This window comes from Phalacrocorax aristotelis, chromosome 11 (assembly GCF_949628215.1).
Source record: "Phalacrocorax aristotelis chromosome 11, bGulAri2.1, whole genome shotgun sequence".
Lineage (NCBI taxonomy): Eukaryota > Metazoa > Chordata > Aves > Suliformes > Phalacrocoracidae > Phalacrocorax > Phalacrocorax aristotelis.
Window position 1 is genome coordinate 11341022 of NC_134286.1, and position 19350 is coordinate 11360371.

Consider the following 19350-nt stretch of genomic DNA (forward strand, 5'->3'; position numbering starts at 1 on the left):
AGCTATTGCAAAGCTTCAGGTTTTCAGCTCCAGAGAGAATATACTGAACTTTCAGTTCAGAGTCTCCCTGCTTGGCTCCCCTGTGCCAGCCCCGAGAACAGTCCTTGGGGAAATGCCACAGGGCAAGCCTCGGTCCTCAGAAGCAAGCTAATGAACCTCCTCCATTTGCATTTAATTGCAGCTTTTCTTTTGGCTGGAAGTTTTGGAAAAAATCATCATGTTTTGCAATTCCTACCTTTGCCCCAGCAGATAACAGCAATAGAAATGGAGGTGAAGGGTGATACCTATAGGCATTTGGGTCTTGGCTGCCCCCAGATGACTGTGTTAGTGCCCCTGGGCTGCCAAGGCCAGTCACCCATTGGAAATACAGCCCAAACAGCAGTAGTCCCTCTCAGATGACTGCCCAGAGGTGATATCTAAAGGTGTTTCTGAAAGGCTGCATCTTGCACCTGAGGTGTGTCCGAGTGCTGCCGATTGTCTTGCTGCTCCCTGTACATGCTGCAGTGGAATCGCTCCAGCCCCAGAGGGCTGAGGGCTGTTGGAGAGGAGGCATCCCTCCTGCCCTGCTTGCAGATCCGCAGCCTCCTCCTGGCTTTAGCCATGGAGGCATCTGCCTCCATACAGGCTCTGGGCTCTCCCGGGGCCTCTGCAGGGAGCCAGCCTCTCGCTGGGGGCTGCACAGGGCAGGTTGCTGCTCCCTTTGTTAGCACCTGGGCTGTGGCTGCCACTGGGACCGTCATGTAGTTCTTGAGCACTGATGCCTTGACACAGGTGAATGCAAGGCTCTGCTTCTCACAGCCCCATGAGATCAGAGAGCTCTTGAATCCTGACCTTCAAACCTCATCCCCCTTCACTGCTATTCCCTTTGACTCATGTTGCTGCCCAGATTTTCCCAACAGCTGTCCTCTGCCTCACTGGCTTTATGCCTAGATCAATCTCTTTGCATCTGTGCAATGACCCCCACTCGCTCCCCAAGGTCCTCCTTGAGTCCCACCTTCCCTGCAGCCTCCAGCCCCTGAGCCCAAGCATCTGTGAAGCCCCCTGTGCCTCTGTCTGATGGAGGGAATATGAGGCACCCCCAGCCCCACTGGGCTTTGGTGGTCCTGCTGCCATGGGATGAATACTATAAGTCTCGGACCTCTTCTCTTTCCATTTGTAAACCCCCAAGCACAAACAGGGTTTAGTAAATAATAATAGTGTGATGAAGTGGTTTAGGTGGAAGAGATCTGACAGCCCCCATTGAATGTGACCTGAATGCACAGCCCTGTTCCCTCTCCTTTCTGCATGCATCAACCCCCTACTCCTTAGGGCATAAATTTCTTACCATTCCTTGTAGAACTGAAGGCATGGTTAATTCACCAGCACGTTCCCGCTGCCCAGCAAAAAATGATGTTCTCTTCTACCCTGGCTAGTAAAGGCCTCTGTATAGGTGCCTGTCTGATGGAGGGAGGCAGATGCTTTTCATTTTCAGGCCCTCTGCTTATTTCTGGGTCTTAGGTCTTGTCTGACTCTGCAGTAGAACAGGCAAGATGCAAATGTCGGAATATTTGCAAGTGGAAGTCAGAGCTCATGTCCAAACACCTTTATTGTAGTATCTGGAATAGCTGGCCACAGGAGGCAAGTGGGGATTTCCTGGTCTGAATTCCTCCTGACCATGTGTGACTTTATTTTATGCAGCCACTCACAGTCAGCATCTCCTGGGTCCCATCTGGAGCCTGAGTGGGAAATTGTGCTCCTAGCAGTATTTTGAGATGTAAAAATCACTAGTGTGGAATGGCTGCGAAGGATGCTCAGTGTGCAGTGAGCAGGCTAGACAAAATATGTCCTTAGGGCTCACCACTGTGTGAGCAAGGCAATGTGATGTGTGATTTGTGGGCTATTAGTAATTCAACAAAGAGACTGCAGTGGGGCTCAGTGGAGGACTCAGGCTGGACCTGCAAAAGCCTCTATAACATTATCATACAGAGTACTTCTCCCTGGGAAGGATCCAAGGCATCATTTGTGGAGCTGAATTCATGTCATAAATCATGGGGCACATGATGGGCTACATTCACTTAGGCTGCCTCTTCTGCATCCTTCCTGGAAACTCATCTAATAAGAGCTGGCCTCTGGCACATAAAGGCTCAAACATCCATCGTTTGTTAATTGCTGGCAGTAGAAATGCTTCTTTTTTTGCCTTGAAATGTGGAATCCCGTCCTAGAATTGCACTGGGGACTAATAAAAGCCAGTGCCAGGTTTAATATATGCTATCTCACAAATTATCTGGATTAAATACAATGGCTGTGTACTGCCAGAGAGGGGATATTCCCAGCTTAACGTTGCTTCTGGGCCATGGAGATCCCAAGACACTGGACCTGAAAATTGCAATTCTCTTATGTGTGTGGGAGGGGTTTGGCAGAAGTGCTTGGAAGTGGTCATATTTGCCTGAGCTAGAGAATTAATTGCCATAAAAACTCTGGTTTTGTAACCAATAGTTACAGCTGCAGGAAAGATCAGAAAGCATCTGAATAAATCAAATTAACTATCTCCTGCTCCATCCATATGAGAGCAGAACCTTTCAGGGCAAGATTTAAACCACAATCCCCTAACTCTCCCACCTACAAAATGAGGAGAGTGAAAAGTCCAGAAATATGATTGACTGAAACAGGAAATGGTGGGGACTGCCATGCTGGGTTGTGTGAGGAGGTTGGTCTCTGTCGGGGATGTATAAACCCAGAGGAGGGCAATGAGGAGGTAGCCTGCTCCTGCAAAAATAACACAGGTTCACAGAGGCCATTGGGCTGTGCAATCCAACCAGACGGTGGTTCCTGTTAATTGCTGCGCTAGCCCAAACCTTGGCTTTCTTCCTCCTGACCCTGACTGATGTTTCTGATGCCCTAAGGCAGAGGGTTCACTTCCCCTTGTAGATCATGTCTCTTAGCGTTTCCCCATCTCGCTCTGGCTGTTGTTCTTCTCATGAGCCTTGGAATGATGATGTGAATCCTGACTCACCCCTGACCTTCCAGATTTTGCACCACTTGCTGTTGCGTGCTGGCGAGGAATGTCGGCCCTGTAATTAATTTTAAATTTCTCACTTGTTGCCACTTCTCCCTCACGGTCCCGCTCAGAGACAGACGCCTTCCTCAGCTGCCTTGCCCCAGCAGCCGCGCCGGCAGGGCTTGCTCCCGGGGGAAGGGGCTGCGCTGTGGCTCCGCGGGGCACCGCGCCTTCAGGAGGTTGCGGCGCTGGACAGCTCCGGCGCGGCCCCTGCCCCCGGCCGCCTCTGGCCGCCCCCTGTCCCCGGCCACCCCCGTGCCTCCGGCTGCCCCCGGCCACCCCATTTCCCCCGGCCACCCCCGTGCCTCCGGCTGCCCCCGGCCACCCCATTTCCCCCGGCCACCCCCGTGCCTCCGGCTGCCCCCGGCCACCCCATTTCCCCCGGCCACCCCCGTGCCTCCGGCTGCCCCCGGCCACCCCATTTTCCCCGGCCACCCCCGTCCCTCCGGCCGCCAGCGCTGCAGCTTCCCCTGTGCAGAGTAGGGAGAGAGCCCGGGAGAGCCCTCCTCCCCTTGGGGCCTCGTCCCTGCCTTCTCCTGCCTGCACTTGCCCGCTGCGCCTGTGTCCTTCCTACGATGTTCAACGAGCTAATGCACAGAGGGCAGCCCAGGAGGAAGGGGACCCAGAGAGACGTTTATGGGGAGCTCTGCAAGAGAGGGAGGATGCATGTGGTGGTGGTGGGGGATGAGCTGAGGCTGCTGAGCAGAGGGTTAACACCAGGGGTAACGAGGATGAGGGACCAAATGCTGCCACTCTCCCAGAGCATGGTGGCCCTGTGCTTAGGAGAGGCAGCAGCAGCTGCTGGAAGGTGTGTGAAGGCCTCGGAGCTGGTCTGCCGACAATATATCCCTCCTTCAGAAGGACTTCCTCCCTGCTCCTCCTATTTCCTAATCCCTCAGTAATGTGAATTTCAAGTAAATTTTGGTACTGGTGGGATTCTGCCCTGAGTCTGGGAGAGTTTCCAGTCTTTCCTGTCTCCTTCCCAGTAGCCAAGGCCATGGGATGTTGGTGACAGACCAGGCCTGAGAAGGGGACTGATGCCCAGAGCCATGCTGTGGCCCTGCTCCTGTCCCAGGGCTGTTGGGCACCTGGAGGAGGGACAAGAGCAGAGCCCTTCCTGAACTGCTCTCTTCTGCCTGTGGTGGCACAGCCAGCAGAGAGGCAGTGCACTGCGAAGGGCTGGGTTCATCGCTCAGCTCAGTGACATCCCGCTTTTGTCTCCTCACAGGCCAACCCTGCTCCCATTATCGTGAACACAGACTCGCTGGAACAAGGGCTCTCTGTAAGTCTCCTGGTTTTGTTTCACTTCCTTTGAACAAGTGATGCATTTTCCCCGCTTGGCAGGGCAAGAAAGACCCCTGCAACCCAAGGAGGCCCCAGTGAGGTGGCAGCCTGGTACCTGCACCATGTCCCCACAGCACATCTCGCCCCCAAACCTTGCTGGGGGTGGGTGATGCTTAGCAGAGCCAAGGCTGGCAGCAAGCGATGCTGGGGACTCCAGCACAGGGAGGGTACAAGGCAGGAGGCACTCAGAGGGGCACATTGTTGGGTAAGCAGGCATCAGTGGAGCAGGGGGAGCTGGGCTGGCTGCATTAAGGGTTACCTACACAGCCATTTCCTGAACATCCCATGCAGGGTGGCCATGAGGCTCTGCTGGGGCATCCCTTACCTTCCTGCACTGCCTCAGCCCCCTTTGGCCACCTGAGCCCCTCAGGAGGGATGCAGGGCTCTCTCGGTGCTTGCTGGCATCGCACCTGCTGGTCCTCAGGACAGCAGGACCCACCAGATGCTACTCCTCTCCCAGTGAAGGCTGCCAGCAGCTGAGCAGTGCTTGGTGACTGTGAGTGTTTGCAGCCACAGTGCACTTGGCGTAGTACAAAGATAATCCTCAGTTTGTTGCAGAGAGGGTTTGTGTGCTGCTGCATCCCTTCCCAGAACATTTGCAAATCATTCCTGCCAGGGGGATGGAGGGAGCAGGGTGACCACCATGGATTTCTGTAGCACGAGCTCTATGCTCATGGGGTGCTCCCCTTTTTTTCCCCAAAGGGAACCCACAGAATCACAGAACAGTAGGGGGTTGGAAGGGACCTCTGGAGATCATCTTGTCCCACCCTCTTGCTTGAGCAGGTACACCTAGAGCAGGGTGCACAGGACTGCGTCCAGGTGGGTTTTGAATGTTTCCAGGAAAAACTCAGTTGACAGCTTGCCAGGGCTGGGTGGTTTGCACGTGGTTTGCTTCTGATGCAGCAAATTTCAGCTGCCTTCCACATTAATGAAGCGGCACCAGGACTCAGAGCTGGGGTTGGTTTGTCTTTGGAGTCACAGTGGAAGGCTGCAGGTAACTTCTGGTGGTTGAACCTTCCTTGTAAAGAACTTCAGATCTCAGCCCACAGCCTGTGGTGGGGTCAGTGTACATCAGACTTGTGCTGGGCTGGTTGGGCAAGGCTATGAAAAGGAAGGAAAGCGCAGCTGAGACCTCTGCAATCCTGGCTGTATGGTTTAATTTTGCCTCAGGTGCTGAACCAAAGCCACCTGGCACTGGAGAGGAAGGTGATGGTGCCTCTCAGCGTGGTGGTCCTGGGTCCAGCAGCCTTATATGAACATGGCAGGAGAGAGTTGCTGTCCCCAAAGGTTTCCTTCTCCAAACGCATGGCATGGCAGGGTGTTCGTGGGGTTGGAGGCTTCTCACTGCATGCTGGGCACCCTGGCTGCAGGGCCGTGCTGTGTTGCAGTCTGTTCTCTGCACTTACCCAGCTGGTGCTGTTCTACAGGGAACTGGAAAAAGGGCAATGTCTCCTGGAGGGGAAGGACAGACAGTAAGGTTGGACTGGGGCAAGTGAGGGGTGTGCTGTGGGCAGGGCAGGGAGGTATTCCTGGAGGGAAAGTCTACTTTCATCTGTTTTGTACCCTCCCTCCCTTGGAGGAACATCGCCTACTCACCATTGCAACCACCAGCACCACATTCTTCACCAGGCTCCAGCCATGCCTGTTCCTCCTCCCTGCTTGTGGGCCCAAGGGCAGTGAGGGGTAAGCCCAAGGGCCAAGGACAGGCTCTGTCACCCCAGGCAGTCTCCTGAGCCCTGCAGAAGCCAGAAGCAGGGAGCCCACCTGTGGGGCCAGCAGCTGCCTTCTCCCACTGCAGCGCACTCCACTTTCCTGCCCTCCTGGCTGCCTCCCCCAACTCCATCTCATTAATGCCATATCCCTCCCACCCCTTCTCTCTCCATCTTGTTAGCTCCATATCCCCATCCGCTCCTTCCTGCACCTTGGCTGCAGGTTCTTCTTGCCATGCTGGATAGGAGCTCTCTTCCTGCAGCCCCTGGGGTGGGTTTGGATGGGTTTGGGGGGCTGCTCTGCACCCCTGTCAGGCACCAGCATCACCCTGGGGATGGCAGTCACCTAACCCATCCATCCAACCCTAGCAGCACATGCCGGGGGGAACTGCCCTGTGGTGGTCAAAAGGAAGGGGCAAGTTGTGGCTGTCATCTGCTGGGCAAAGCAGGGACCACCAGCCCCATGCCCAGGCATGTGCCACCTGCAGGGCAACCACAGGAGCCTGTGCCCAGCGCAGGGGAGACACCTCACTTCGATTCCTCTCAGCCTCCAGCCTGGAAACCCTCTTGCTTTCTACTTCATGTCATACCAGCACAGAAATGAGCCCTGCTCCATCCTTTCCTCCTCTGGGGTGCTGGGCTCCTCAGGCTCCAGGGAAAACACACCCCAAAACCTCCTGTTTGGCAGTTTCCCAGGTCAGCAAAGGAGCCACACCAGGGGCTTGCTGCAGAAGAGCACACCACATTGGCAAATTTGGAAGCATGTTTTTATACAAACCCAAAAGCTGAAGCCTGTTGGTACAGTATGTATTTGGAAGAGTTAAAGTCACATCTTCCAGTCTTTAATTACTTAACTATTCAGTGCTTTCCTTAATGATAAACAGATGGATGTATTCTAGTTCCTTCCTGTTCTAGCTCCATTGATTGTATTGGACTAGCTGCTGGGCTGAATTTGGCCCCGGCTGTTTATCAAGAAGTCTGCTCCACATTTCAATCTCTCTGTCCACCCACCTCCATCCCCAAGAGCATGTGGCACCAGCAGCACGGTAAGGTACAAGCTGCAGCACCGGGTCCTACTCACCACCAGGGCCAGGGCTAAGCTCTGCTGCCTGTGGCTTGTGCAGAGCCCAGCACCCCCAGGGTGTAAAAACCCAAATAAATCCTTATAACATTCCTGCTGTATTAAAAGCATCTCTTGAAGGATAAGGATGGGTGCCATGGGGGATCACCCGTGCCAGCTCCAGATTGTAGCTCACAGTTTAACCCCTTGGTGTATTTTGCCCAGCATGTCCATAGCAGGGGCATGGAGCATCAGAAGCCCAGTTCCTATGGTGGACAGGGTCTCTGGGTTTCAGAGCTGCCTCTCTGAAGCTGAAACAACTTCTTGCTGCTCAGGGTGCATGACAACTGCTGCCAGGCAGTCCCAAAGTGAGCAGGGAAGGCCACTCCAAAGCCCTTTGAAGAGCTGAAGGTTTCATATCCTGGGTCCTTGGAGCCCTCCTTTGGTGCCCCACTGCCCAGCAGTGAGGTGCCACCACCTCCTTAACCTCTAAAAGCCAGGTCTGAGGAAGCCAAGTGCTTCCCAGGCCTGATCCTGGCCAGTGAGTCCCATGGGAGCACTGGGCTCTGCCACAGGTGAGCACAGAGACAACCTCCTTGTGCAGTGCTGACTCTGCTGCCAGGATCCCCAGCTGCGGTCACAGCAGGGTGGGGGGCAGCAGAGATGGCCACCACGGTCCAGTGCCTTTGAACAGGGCAAAACTTGCTTGTAAGCCTGAAAAAAACAGAAAAAATCAAAACTAATCTGCCATCCTCACAATTTGGTCCCAAGCTGTGGTGGTGGCACGTTCCGCTGCCAGTTCCCACAGGCAGTGTGGCTGTGGAGCCCTCCCAGCTGTGTGCTGGGGCTGTCAGGCTTCAAACCCCTTCCCTCCGCCTGAGCTCAGCTGGCTCCTCCCCATGGCCCTCTGACAAAAAGCTGACCAGCAATGCGGTGTTTATTTACTCTGTGCGCAAGGCCAACATCGTGGGCAACACACACAAGGGGGTTGAGGCCAGGGGTAAGCTGGAAGCAAGTCAGTAGGTCTCAGTGCTGCGGCAGGATGCGTGGATGTGGGGAGGTGAAGAGAGGAAGCTCTTGACCTGTTTTCTCGGGGCCCCTGCCATGTGCAAGCAGGGAGAGCTGTCCCTCGCCTGCGCTGCTGGTGCCCATTGCACCTGCTCCCCTGGCACGGGGCTGCTCTCCTTTCCCCTCACCCGGGCGGGTTTGGGGCATCGCCAGGCACCCTCCACCCCTGAGTCCAGCTGGCACCACTGAGGGCTGAGCCTCCAGCCTTCAGACTCTCTTCATTTTGTTGGTACACAGCTGCTCCAACACCACATCCCAGTGCCTGTCCCCACCCCATCCTAACCACAAGATAGGGGCTAGATCCTGCTCCAAAAGTGGCTGTGGACAGGTTATTCCCTGCAGGTTATTTCCTCCTGCAGCCTGGTGGGCTATTTGGGTTGGGTTTGAGGAAACCCATCTTAGTCTTCTAAATTTGGCCTCCTTTTTTTATTTCAAAAAAACTCCACAAAACAAATCCTAACTCTCCAGCAAATTGAAAAGCGTGTTCCACATGCGCTGGTGCAGTGTTGGCCGGCTGAGCCTGCAGACAGCTTGCAGTAGCTCTGGAAGGTGTGTGCTCTTCTGTTTATCGAATGAGTGTTAACTCTGCAGCCTTCTGTTGATGATTTAAATGTCATCATCACTAACTATTTCCCTGCTGCTCAAGACATGAAAGGGAAACGCAGGCCAGCAAAGGGGGCCTCTTCCTGAGCCCTCAGGTGGGCTTGCTGCATGGGAAGGGCTGGGAAAAAAGTACCCTTACTCTTTTCCATGAGAAATCAGATGGTGCTTAGGATTGGGATACGCTGGGAACAGCTAATTAGCTCCCGACACCCCCGTCAGCTCTGCAGGTGTTCGATGGTGAGAAGGGAGTAGGGTGGGGTGTACTCTCCCTACCTGGGGGTGATGGAGCTGGGCATCTCCGCACTGAGCTTGTAGCACTGAGATGGCTCCAAATGGAAGCTGGGGTGAAGTGCAGGGCACCGGCGAAGGAGAGAGGGAACAGCCTGCAGCAGAGCCAGGTCGTGGCAGCTCCAGTGGGTGCCACAGGGAGGTTTTGCCATCAGTGAGTGACTGGTATTCAATTTTCCAACGCTGGAACGTTTGCTTTGTTGGCTCGTTCCCTTGGTTACATGGTATATATTAAGTTCTCCATTTGGTTTCCTTATGCAATTAACTGGCATTCTGTTGCATGGATTTTGGAAACATAATCAGAGATAAAACTTCATGGTCAGGCCTGGCTGACCCTGGCATGCCCAGCCAGAGAAGGCTGCTCCCAGCATGTGCCATGCTGGGTGGGCACCAGCACCAATTGCTTTCAGGGAGCGATGCGAAACACTGCTCAGCATTGGCAGCCCTGAGACCTGGGAAGCAGGTTGCCCCAAACTCACCTGCCTGGCAGCGGGGTGCCTGACGGGGTTGCATGCTGGGGTGTATCTGCACCCCGAGCACATGCAGGCAGCGGCCTCTCGCTTGGCGGGGCTCGCGCGCTCCTGGCTCTCCCTGCGGCTCACAGATTGTCAAAGTTTTCTGCACATCCCCATCCTGTAGGTATGTATGTGCTGTTCCTCTGCGGCCGTGGGTGTGCATATGGCTGGCTGTGTGGCAACTGTGTTGAATGCCAAAGCAGAGAGGACAATGTGTGTAGTAGTGAAAGGTGCCAGGAATCCGAGTTGCTGGAAAGCCGGGGAGAGGCGACGCCGCGCCCCACGCGCCAGGCTGCCAACTGCGGAGATGCGATGAGCCCGAAGGCTGCCGCGAGGGAGGCTGTGAGGGTGGCGCGGGCCAGCGAGCCGGCTCCGCTCAGGATTAGTCAGTAAGGTGGAACGCAAGGAGGGAAAGGCAACCCATGGCAGAGGGGGAGCCTGTGACAAGGGAAGTGATGCCCCCCTGCCTGTGGAAGCACGGCCCAGGGTAGTGCTGTGGGAGAAGGTGGCACCGACCATGTGTCCCTGTCCCTCTGAGGCTCTTGGGGATCCTGCTGCGGGTTAATCCCACTCCTGGTGCTCTTCTGCAGAGGGGTCCTATTCAGGAGCTGGCCAAAGCCTTTCTCAATGTGCTGGGAGGATCAGACCATCCTAATATTAAAGTATCTGGATGTCCCAACCCTGAACCCTGCACCGGAATCTTCTCATGGCTGAGAGGCACCAGGCATGAAGCACACCCAAGGAGGGACAACCCTCTCAGCCTGTGTTCCCTGGAGCCCCCATCCATCTGTCCACTCCAGACTCTCCCCAGCCTCATCCTTCTCGAAGCATGGTACCTACAACAGGGTGTGGGATTGCTTTGGCCTCACCAGGGCTGAGCCAGGCAGGGGATGAGGGACTCTGTGTCACAGGCGGCACAGCCCCATCCCAGATCCTGGCATGCAGAACTGCTCTTCCACTTGGGCACCTGATTATTCCCACGTAGAAAAATTCCTGTTTCCTCTTCCTACCTATAAATAAGGCCTCACAGCCACCTCGCTGGGTTTCCTCCCATGGTGTCAGATGACTTTAGCATAAATGGTGACTGCTGTCTCCTCCATCTAATGGCCCAGCACTGCGGGGTTTTGGAGGATGGCCCAGGCTGTACCTCCGCAGGGTCAGATAGCAGGGAGCTGGGCAAGCAGGACACAGCCAGTGCGCTGGTGCCAGATAAGGGGACCTGTGTCCAAACAAAGGCACAGCAGCTCCGGTGTGGGATATGGAGCACGTACAGAAAGTGGCTCCATAAAATCTACAAGGCATCAATTAATGGTGGATGTAAAATCCACATGAGGAAGCCTGCATGTTGTCCAGGGGCAGCAGGTAGAGGCAGGGCTGCCTGACAGGAGAGGCATCTGCCTGCTGAGCCCCGGGTCCTGCTGCCTCTGCCGTGCCGTGCAGACCTGCCTGCATCCCGTCCTGTTTCCCAGAGTGACTCAAATTGTGAGGTTGAGTCCAGTCCCCCTCCAAAACTGTTGCTGTTGAGCATAACAGCTCTGGATGTTCCAATAGCCAATTGCTTTGCAAATCTTGCAGAATTTTAGACAGCTGTTTATGGCAGCTGTTTATGGTCTGATCCTGATGACCTGGAGTAAAACTGCTGCCTTATTTTCCTGTGCATTGTTGCTATGGGGGAAATGGAAGGTTTTGATCTGTACCTTTACCGTTTGTTATTTTAGAGCCTACAGTTGCATCCCTTTTGTTTCAAGCCATTACAATTCCCAGAGCCCTGCTTTGACACTCTGGGTGTGGGAGATTTTTAAGCCTGGGGATCAGTATGGTGTACAGTAGAGAGACAGACTACATCAGATTTTTATATAAGGACATTGCAATATTCTCCCCTCTGACTGTGCCCCACACTCACACCTTGTTTCCTTTGCACCCAACTAATTAAATAGAATAAATTATTATTAATTCCCCCTTAAAACAGTCATGATACTAAAAGATTTTAAATATATGAGTTGCTAAACGTGTTTATCATGTTCTTATGTACCGACACTATTTTTTTTTCCTCTAAAAGGACCGACCCCCTTTCTTTCTTTCCTGCAGCAGTGAATTCCCGAGGTTAATTACATGCTGTGTAACAAAGGCATTATTTCTTTTTGTGCCTTCAGTTGTGTTCCTTTTCATGGCTGGAGAAATGAGCCAGGAGAATAAAGGCTTTGCGCTGAAGTACTTTAGAGTCAGTGGGCTTTCGCTCATGCCCAGAAAGAAAAGCAGCACACAATTTAATTGCAGGGCAGACTTGAGCAACTGCATTTAAGGTTTTTTCAGCCATGATGGCACAGCTTTTAGGTTGGATTCTTGATATTCAGCTATCAGAGGGGAAAAGCGAATCCCCCAGGGACTGGCACAGAGCTGTAACGCACTGTCTCCCTCTCCCCAGGTGAATGGTAGCGATGGAATGTTCAAATATGAGGAGATCGTCTTGGAAAGGGTAAGTGCTCTTCACTCGCCCGCCGGCAGCCTTTGCTGCGTCTTCCCACTTGCCCTCCCACCGGAGGAGCTAGCACCCCCTGCATCCCTGTGCCAGCTGATGGGGAGAGGTCGGTCTCCACTCCCTGCTCTTTCTGGAGGCTTTTGGGGGTGTTGTGCTTGCTTTCCCCACATGGCCCCTGTGGTATGGAGAGAGGTGGGTTTGCTGCTCCCCCGCCACAGACCCCTCCAGAAGGGAGGGAGGAGGGCTTCTCCCTCGCCTCCCTCATTCACACCCTCGCCCCCACAAACCCGCCAGTGTGGAGCTGGAGGGGGAGACTCTTTGTCACTGCCTTTGCCAGAAAATGGAGGTGCAGGAAGCTCTGCTCGTGCAGGCACACCCCACAGCCGGGCACAGAGGACTGATACCTCCCCATCACTCTGGGGTATGCGGCCCAGGGATACTCAGTGGCAAAGACAGGTTTTCTAGTAAACCGGACCACAGTGGAGGTATTTTCTGCTCAAGCCTTTTATTGTCTGTTGGTAACTCAGAGCTGATGACGTGCACCACGCTGGCCATGGCTAAAATTAGCTCCCCCTGTGGTTGGGGCTTATCAAGGGGTGAGCTGACACTGCAGGGCAGGGAGGGCTTTCCCCTGGCACCAGGGAGCGGCAGGGATGGAGGGATGGGGACGGAGCAGGAAAAGCTGGCCCAAGGTTTGCTCCAAGAGGTGGGCACAGCCCTGCTGAGTGGGGATGGCTGGGGCAGGCAGCTGCCCCCAGCACTCCACAACACATCTTGCCTCCTCCTCGCTGCCGCGCCGGGTGGCTCGGCCTTGCCGTGTGGCCGGCATCGCAGGGGAAGACGCACGCATCACTCATTATTCTGTTCTTCTCTGCCTTTAGTCATCTCCCTCCTCCCCTTGGCTCTGCATCATGGAGGTGGGTGGACAGAAGGTTATCTGGGGCTGCCGCCTCACCCACCGCTTCCCCGGCGTGCCTGACAAAACCAGCCCAGGGGATGCTTCCTTTCTGAGCTGAGTGCTTCTCGCTCTGGACCCAATTTAGAGGCAAAAGCCTTGTTTTCATGGATTCTTCAGAGCATCCTCTGTCCTCAGCCCACAGCAGGAGCAGTCGAGGGGCTGGCAGGGTCACATGGAGAGGCAGCACTCATAGCTGCCCTCATTTCAAAGCCCCAGGCAGCAACTCCCTCTCCAGCAAAGAGAAACTATGAGGGAATTTCAGTGCTTAGCAGCCAGGGCCAGCATGGACCATACCCAGGTCCTTCCCCTTCACCTGGTCCCCAGTGGGATCCAACAGCCTCGTCTTACTGCAGGAGAAGCACTCTGGCGCCTGCGGGTGAGGCTGTCCCCATGCGGGGGTGTTTGGCTCCCAGAGATGTACCCCAGTGTACCCCAAAATTGCTGTATGTCATTGTTATTAATCCTTGTTCTTGTTGGAACGACAAGGGCAAATGCAGCAATGTTTTGTGGGGAACAACTGAGGAAATGCCGTTTGCAGAGTGATGTGGCTTTGGATATACCCACCACACATGTGTCCGCAGTAGCAGCTGCCCCTGTGTCTACATCAACCCCGATGCCAGCTAAGAAATCCATTGAACTCTATTTCAACACCTCCGGGATCATTTCCAGGTTTTGTAGCTAGCATCAGAGCACACCCTTCACACAGGCACGACGAACGGCTGGAGACGGTTTTGCACAGTCTCACCTGCCTTGCTGGGGCCAGGCTGGGTCTCCAGTGACCATAAGCAGCTTTTCTGAGCTGGGCACAGGGTAACCAGAACCCAGCTTAGAGGAAGGCGAGTGGCCTCAGACCTTTCACTGTTGAGTGCCTCCTCATCACGTGCCAACCAAATCCCAACTGGCAGGAGAGCATCTAGGAGTGTTGAATAGCGAGAGGCACTGTTGGCTCCTGGAGATGTTGGCCACGTGTTGTGTCATGAGTGGTGTAAAGTCAGAGCGGATACCTGTGCATCACCGCAAGAGCTGATACTGAGCCCAGATTGCTGGGGAGAAGCATGAGCCCCAGCCAGCTGCTGGTGCTAGATGATCCCAGGATCCTGAGCTCTGGTGTGGCCCTCCTGGACACAGGTACCCCAGAAGGGCAGAGTTCCCCATTGCCTAACACAGAGCACTGGCACTGTGGGCAGCCAGGAGAGTGCTTGGCCCAAGCCTGTTTGTGCCTGCGAGGCGGGCACAATAGGATGTGACTAAGTGTCAGCTCTTCCGCATGAGAAAACAAGGCAAGGAGCCATCTGATTTTCAAGGCAGAGCAGAAAACACAGAAATTGTCCACTTGCATCAAGCATGGAGCTGGAAGCAGTGCCTGTGAGTGTGTCATTGATAGGGATCCTGTAAGCGGTAGAGGTGGCGCAGGACCATGGCTGCTCGTACTGGGATGCTGATGGGATGAGGCTGGAGACACAGCATGGCCCCTGCATTCCTCCCAGGCAGACTTCAGCAGGACAAAGCTCAAGTGATGCTCCAAGCATGACCAGGAAGAAGAGGAGTCAGAACTGGAGATCCCACTCCATCCTGACAGCCCCCTCCACCCAATCCTGCAAATTTTGGCATCAGCACTGCTGGTCCCTGGGTTGGCTCTCTGCTGGGGCTGCATCCCAGGGGGCAGGGGGTGGGATGCTGATGACTGGCACGAGCCCCACTGCTCTGTGCAGGCTCGGTGTCTCCTCCTGGGGAGCAGCCAGCAAGGGGAGGTTTTCTCCGCCAAGGACCACCCCCTCTTCCCCCAGCTCACCGCCTGCCTCAGAGTCTCTCAGCGGAGACGCGGCAGTGAGCGAGGTCCTCGGCGGCTCCCACTCTCCCGCTCCATCTGTTCGGTGCTCTGTGCTGTTGCATCGAGCGCCTCGGCTGATGAGCACTGGCCTCCCCTCCAGCCACGCAGCTCTCTGCCCCCTGAGCCAGACATCCTGGGGCACAACAGATGCTGTAAGGGCTCCTGCACCCCGGGCAGCCGTAGCTGGCAGGGAACCGCTTTGGGAAGGCTGTCAGCAAGCAGTTGCCCACGGGGGAAAGACATGGTGTTTGATTTCCTGCAGGGTAACTCTGGCCTTGGCTTCAGCATAGCAGGAGGAATCGACAACCCCCACGTTCCAGATGACCCAGGTATCTTCATCACCAAAATCATCCCAGGGGGAGCAGCAGCCATGGACGGCCGTCTGGGGTGAGTGTACAGGGCCAGGGGAGCAGCCCCATCAGGGTGTCACCCAGGATCTCCCCAAGGGCCCTCTAGGCAGCTCCTGACCCCCTCCTTTGCCATGGTCCCTGACCCCTCCGGTCCCTGACCCCTCCAGTCCCTTCCCCACAACCAGGTCCCCTCAGTGCAGGGATGCCCGCAGTCCCCTGCCACCCACGTCCCGTCTACAGCCATGCCTGCTCCCCTCCCTCCACCAGCTCCAGCTCCCATCCTTCCCCCTGCAGCCTGGGGCAGGATCCAGCCTCTCCCCTCATCTCCCATCTCCACCAGGGTAGCACCATGGGGACCAGCCCCACTGCCTCCCCTTTTGAGAGGCACCCCACTCTCACCCTGGCAGGGCAGAATCTGGCCAGCTTGAGCAGCCCTCCTTCACACAAGGGTCTGCGCAGCTGGAGGAGGGTGGCAGAGGTGTCCAACAGATGGTGGTATGGGCTGGTGGTTCCCCGGGGGAGCTCAGGGCCACCCTGTGCCTGCAGGGTGAACGACTGCGTGCTGCGGGTGAATGACGTGGATGTCTCTGAGGTGGTGCACAGCAAAGCCGTGGAGGCCCTGAAGGAAGCGGGCCCTGTGGTGAGGCTCGTGGTGCGCCGCCGGCAGCCCCCGCCAGAGACCATCATGGAGGTCAACCTGATGAAGGGCCCCAAAGGTGAACCTCTCACTCTGCTTGCAGGACCGGTGTGCCACGGGATGATGTGGGGTTAACCCTTGGCGTGGCATGCCATGGGGTGCAAGGGGGATGTGGGATGTGAGGTGGCATCACCACTGGTGCAGGATGCCACAGGGTGGCCCAGCAGCATGAGATGCTATGGGGCATGGGGTGTGGGACAGCCCCATCATGCAGTGCATGGTGTCTGGGCTGTCCCCACACAGCAGCGGGGTGCCCCATTGCCTGCTGGGTTTGGGGCAGGGTGGGAAGCTCAGTGAGGCAGAGTGGCTGTGGTGCCAGCCCAGGGCTCCGTCTATCAGTCTGTCCCTCACCCCTCACCTGCCCTCTCACTCCCCCTCAGGCCTGGGGTTCAGCATCGCAGGGGGCATCGGGAATCAGCACATCCCTGGGGACAACAGCATCTACATCACCAAGATCATTGAGGGGGGTGCTGCCCAGAAGGACGGGCGCCTGCAGATCGGGGACCGGCTGCTTGCGGTAAGGCCCATACCCACAGCTGGCTGTGAGATGAAGCCAGGCAGTCTCTGCCATGCCATAGTGCCAATCCTGAATGCCAGCACCCCTCCTGCTGGCAGCCCCATGCCCCTTCCCTGGGGGTCCCTGCTGGGACGGTGCTGCCGGAGGGGCAGGTGCAGCACTGGCTGCAGGTGGGAGGGCCAAATGTATGGAGATGGGACCCTGTCTTTGGAGCTACTTACTGCAGCATCTACCCTGTGGGAAACCACTCCGCTCCCGCAGGGCTGCAGCAGCCCCTACCCTCCTGCCTGCAGCCGTGTCACCCAGCCCTCTTCTCCGGCAGGTGAATAACACGAACCTGCAGGATGTGCGACATGAGGAAGCAGTGGCCGCCCTGAAGAACACCTCTGACATGGTGTACCTAAAAGTGGCCAAGCCCGGCAATATCCACCTCAACGACATGTATGCGCCCCCCGACTATGCCAGCAGTACGTACGCTGCCAGCTGCTGGCGCAGCGGCCTGGGCACCGCGGGGCTAAGGCGGGTGGAGCAGGCTGGGGTGGCGGGCAATGCTGGGCTGGTCTCCACATCCATGTTGCTAATCGATTTCTGCTCCTGATGCCCTTCTCGTCCCCTGCAGCCTTCTCAGCCTTGGCTGACAACCACATAAGCCATAACTCCAGTCTGGGCTACCTGGGTAGTGTTGAGAGCAAGCCTGGTTACCCCGTCCCTCCCCAGGTGACTCCATCCCGGTACTCACCCATCCCTCGGCACATGATCGGGGACGATGACTTCACCAGGTGAGTACCAGGCATGAGAATCCCTAATGCCTGCTCCTTCTCCTTCCCTCTCTTTCCCTCCCTGGCTGCTTGACCTCATCGCCGCTGCCAGTGCAGAGCCTTGGCCGAAAGCCTGTTTGTGCATGTATGGTGCAAAGCTTGGGGCCCCTGCAGGAAGCTCCATGCTCACTGACCCTGAGACCAGCCCTGCTGTGTCACTCCCTGGCTCACTGCATCCCTCCCTTCCCCTTTGCCCTCCTGCTCCTCCCCGAGCCTTACATGTCTGCATTTCAGCTTCGTTATCTTACTTGTTTTACAATACCTGGAATACAAGATGTTCCCTGCCCTTACGGTGCCATTGGTACTGGCAGCGCTGCAGGCTCCAGGCTGCAAGCAGGCTGTCCCCAAGCGGAGCTGTGTTGGGGCTGAGGGCCAATGGGGGCATAGCTGTAGATACAAGTAGGGCTTCTCCTCCCGTGCTCCCCAAGCCTGGCATCCCAAACCACCTGCACCCCAGTGCCATTTCACTGACTGACAGCCTCAGGCTTGACAGCCTCCTGCAAAGCCCTGGCACAGCCCCCTTTTCCCCACTAGCATCATTTATGCTGCACGAGCAGGTTTGTTTCCTGAACTCAGGAAATAAAGAGGAGCACAAAGGAGACGTTGCTCTGAGCCTAAACACGGTGTAAAACTTCTCCAAAGCCTCATGCTGATGATGGGAGAGCAAGACCTAGTTGGTCCTGCTCTGCTTGCCCAGGCTCACAGCTTTTCCTCTACTTGCAGCAGCCTTGGGGCCAGTGCTGAGCCTGCTCTGGGTTTGGTATACCCAGGGACAGGGCTGTAGGGCTCAGGCTTAGGACTGACACTCAGGTTAGGGTTAGGGCAGGCTCCGCAGTTAGGAGCAAGGTCGCAGGCTGGTTTTAGGTTTGCATTTGCAGTGGAAGATGCCACAGCCTCAGCTGGGATTGTCCCATCTGCGGGGCACTGGTGGATGTTGGAGTGGGAGATCCTGACTTGCCATCCAGTGTCAGGTCTGCTGTTGTCCCGGAGAGCGGCTGCGCTCACCTTTGTCATAGGGATTTCTCACTTCTTGGTGCTCGTCCACAGCCAGGTGTCTCTGTGCTCTATGACCTGTGCAGCACTGGCCTCTGCCTGTGGCCCATCTCTCCCATCTGGTCTTGGCACCAATGATGCCAGTCCCTGGCAACGATGCCAGCCTGTTCCCGGTGCTGCATCCTCGCTGGGTGTAGCAAGTCCTCTGCTGTCAGGGCACTGGGGGACAACGCCACACACAGGAGCAGTGCTTTCTGCCACTAGATTGCACCACAGAAGAGACTGAGTCCCAGCGCTTGGAAAACGCACCATCTGTCTCTCGCCAGGGACCCCGATCCCACCAGGGTGTCCCTTCCTACATGCACCAATCATCCTTGAGAGCGGAGAGCAGCCCAGCCCAGGCTGGACACTTCCCAGTGGCAATGGCACAGTGATGGCTCACAGAGGCTCAGCAGGGCCTTGGCAGTGGACCCGGTGCAGCACGTGCCGGTGGCCGCTAGAGGATGGTGCTGCCTTGTGAAGGGCCCCGCTGCAGACAGGCTGGCACCGCTCAGCCACTGCCCCTAGCCACAGCCTCCTGCTTCCTGCCAGACGTGCAGCCTGTGGTGGGCCCAGCACCTCCCTCATCCATCCTAGGGCAGTGCTGAAAACCTCATGTGCATCACTGACCCCCCCAGGACAGCTTCATCGCCACTGGTCTGTTGGCTTGTGCATCACCAAGGTTGTGCATTGGGACCAGTGTGGTCCAAATGCATCTGACTGGTGTGGGGAAAGGCAGTGACTCCCCTGAAAAAGCAGCTGTCTCCCAGGAGGCTCCTGCCAGCCATTCCCCAGGAGAAGCAGAGGTCCTGGCCTGGATCAGTACCAAGCCTCTTCCCCTCCCGCTGCTGCAGACGTGGACATGGCTCCAGTGACCCTCATGTCCTGCAGCACCCAGGGCTGGGGACTGGAGCATCTGTTTTCCACTGAGCTCCACCACTGCAACCCAGACCTGGCACAGCCCCACAGGATCCCCACAGTCACTGTGCAGAAGTCCCAGGGTAACGCTGCAACGTCCCGTGTGGGATCTGCCCAGAGAATCCA

General features: G+C 56.2%; 1 protein-coding gene across 2 annotated transcripts in view; it reads left to right on the forward strand.

Annotated features, from left to right (window-relative positions):
• The window catches only part of DLG3 (discs large MAGUK scaffold protein 3), a 79020-nt gene that overhangs the window by 35820 nt on the left and 23850 nt on the right, over window positions 1-19350 (forward strand). For both annotated transcript variants that reach the window (XM_075106881.1, XM_075106880.1), the window contains exons 5-11: window positions 4266-4319; window positions 12050-12100; window positions 15155-15279; window positions 15789-15958; window positions 16320-16456; window positions 16779-16923; window positions 17076-17235. In XM_075106881.1, the coding sequence (XP_074962982.1) occupies window positions 4266-4319; window positions 12050-12100; window positions 15155-15279; window positions 15789-15958; window positions 16320-16456; window positions 16779-16923; window positions 17076-17235 (842 nt within the window). The remainder of the gene's footprint in view (window positions 1-4265; window positions 4320-12049; window positions 12101-15154; window positions 15280-15788; window positions 15959-16319; window positions 16457-16778; window positions 16924-17075; window positions 17236-19350) is intronic.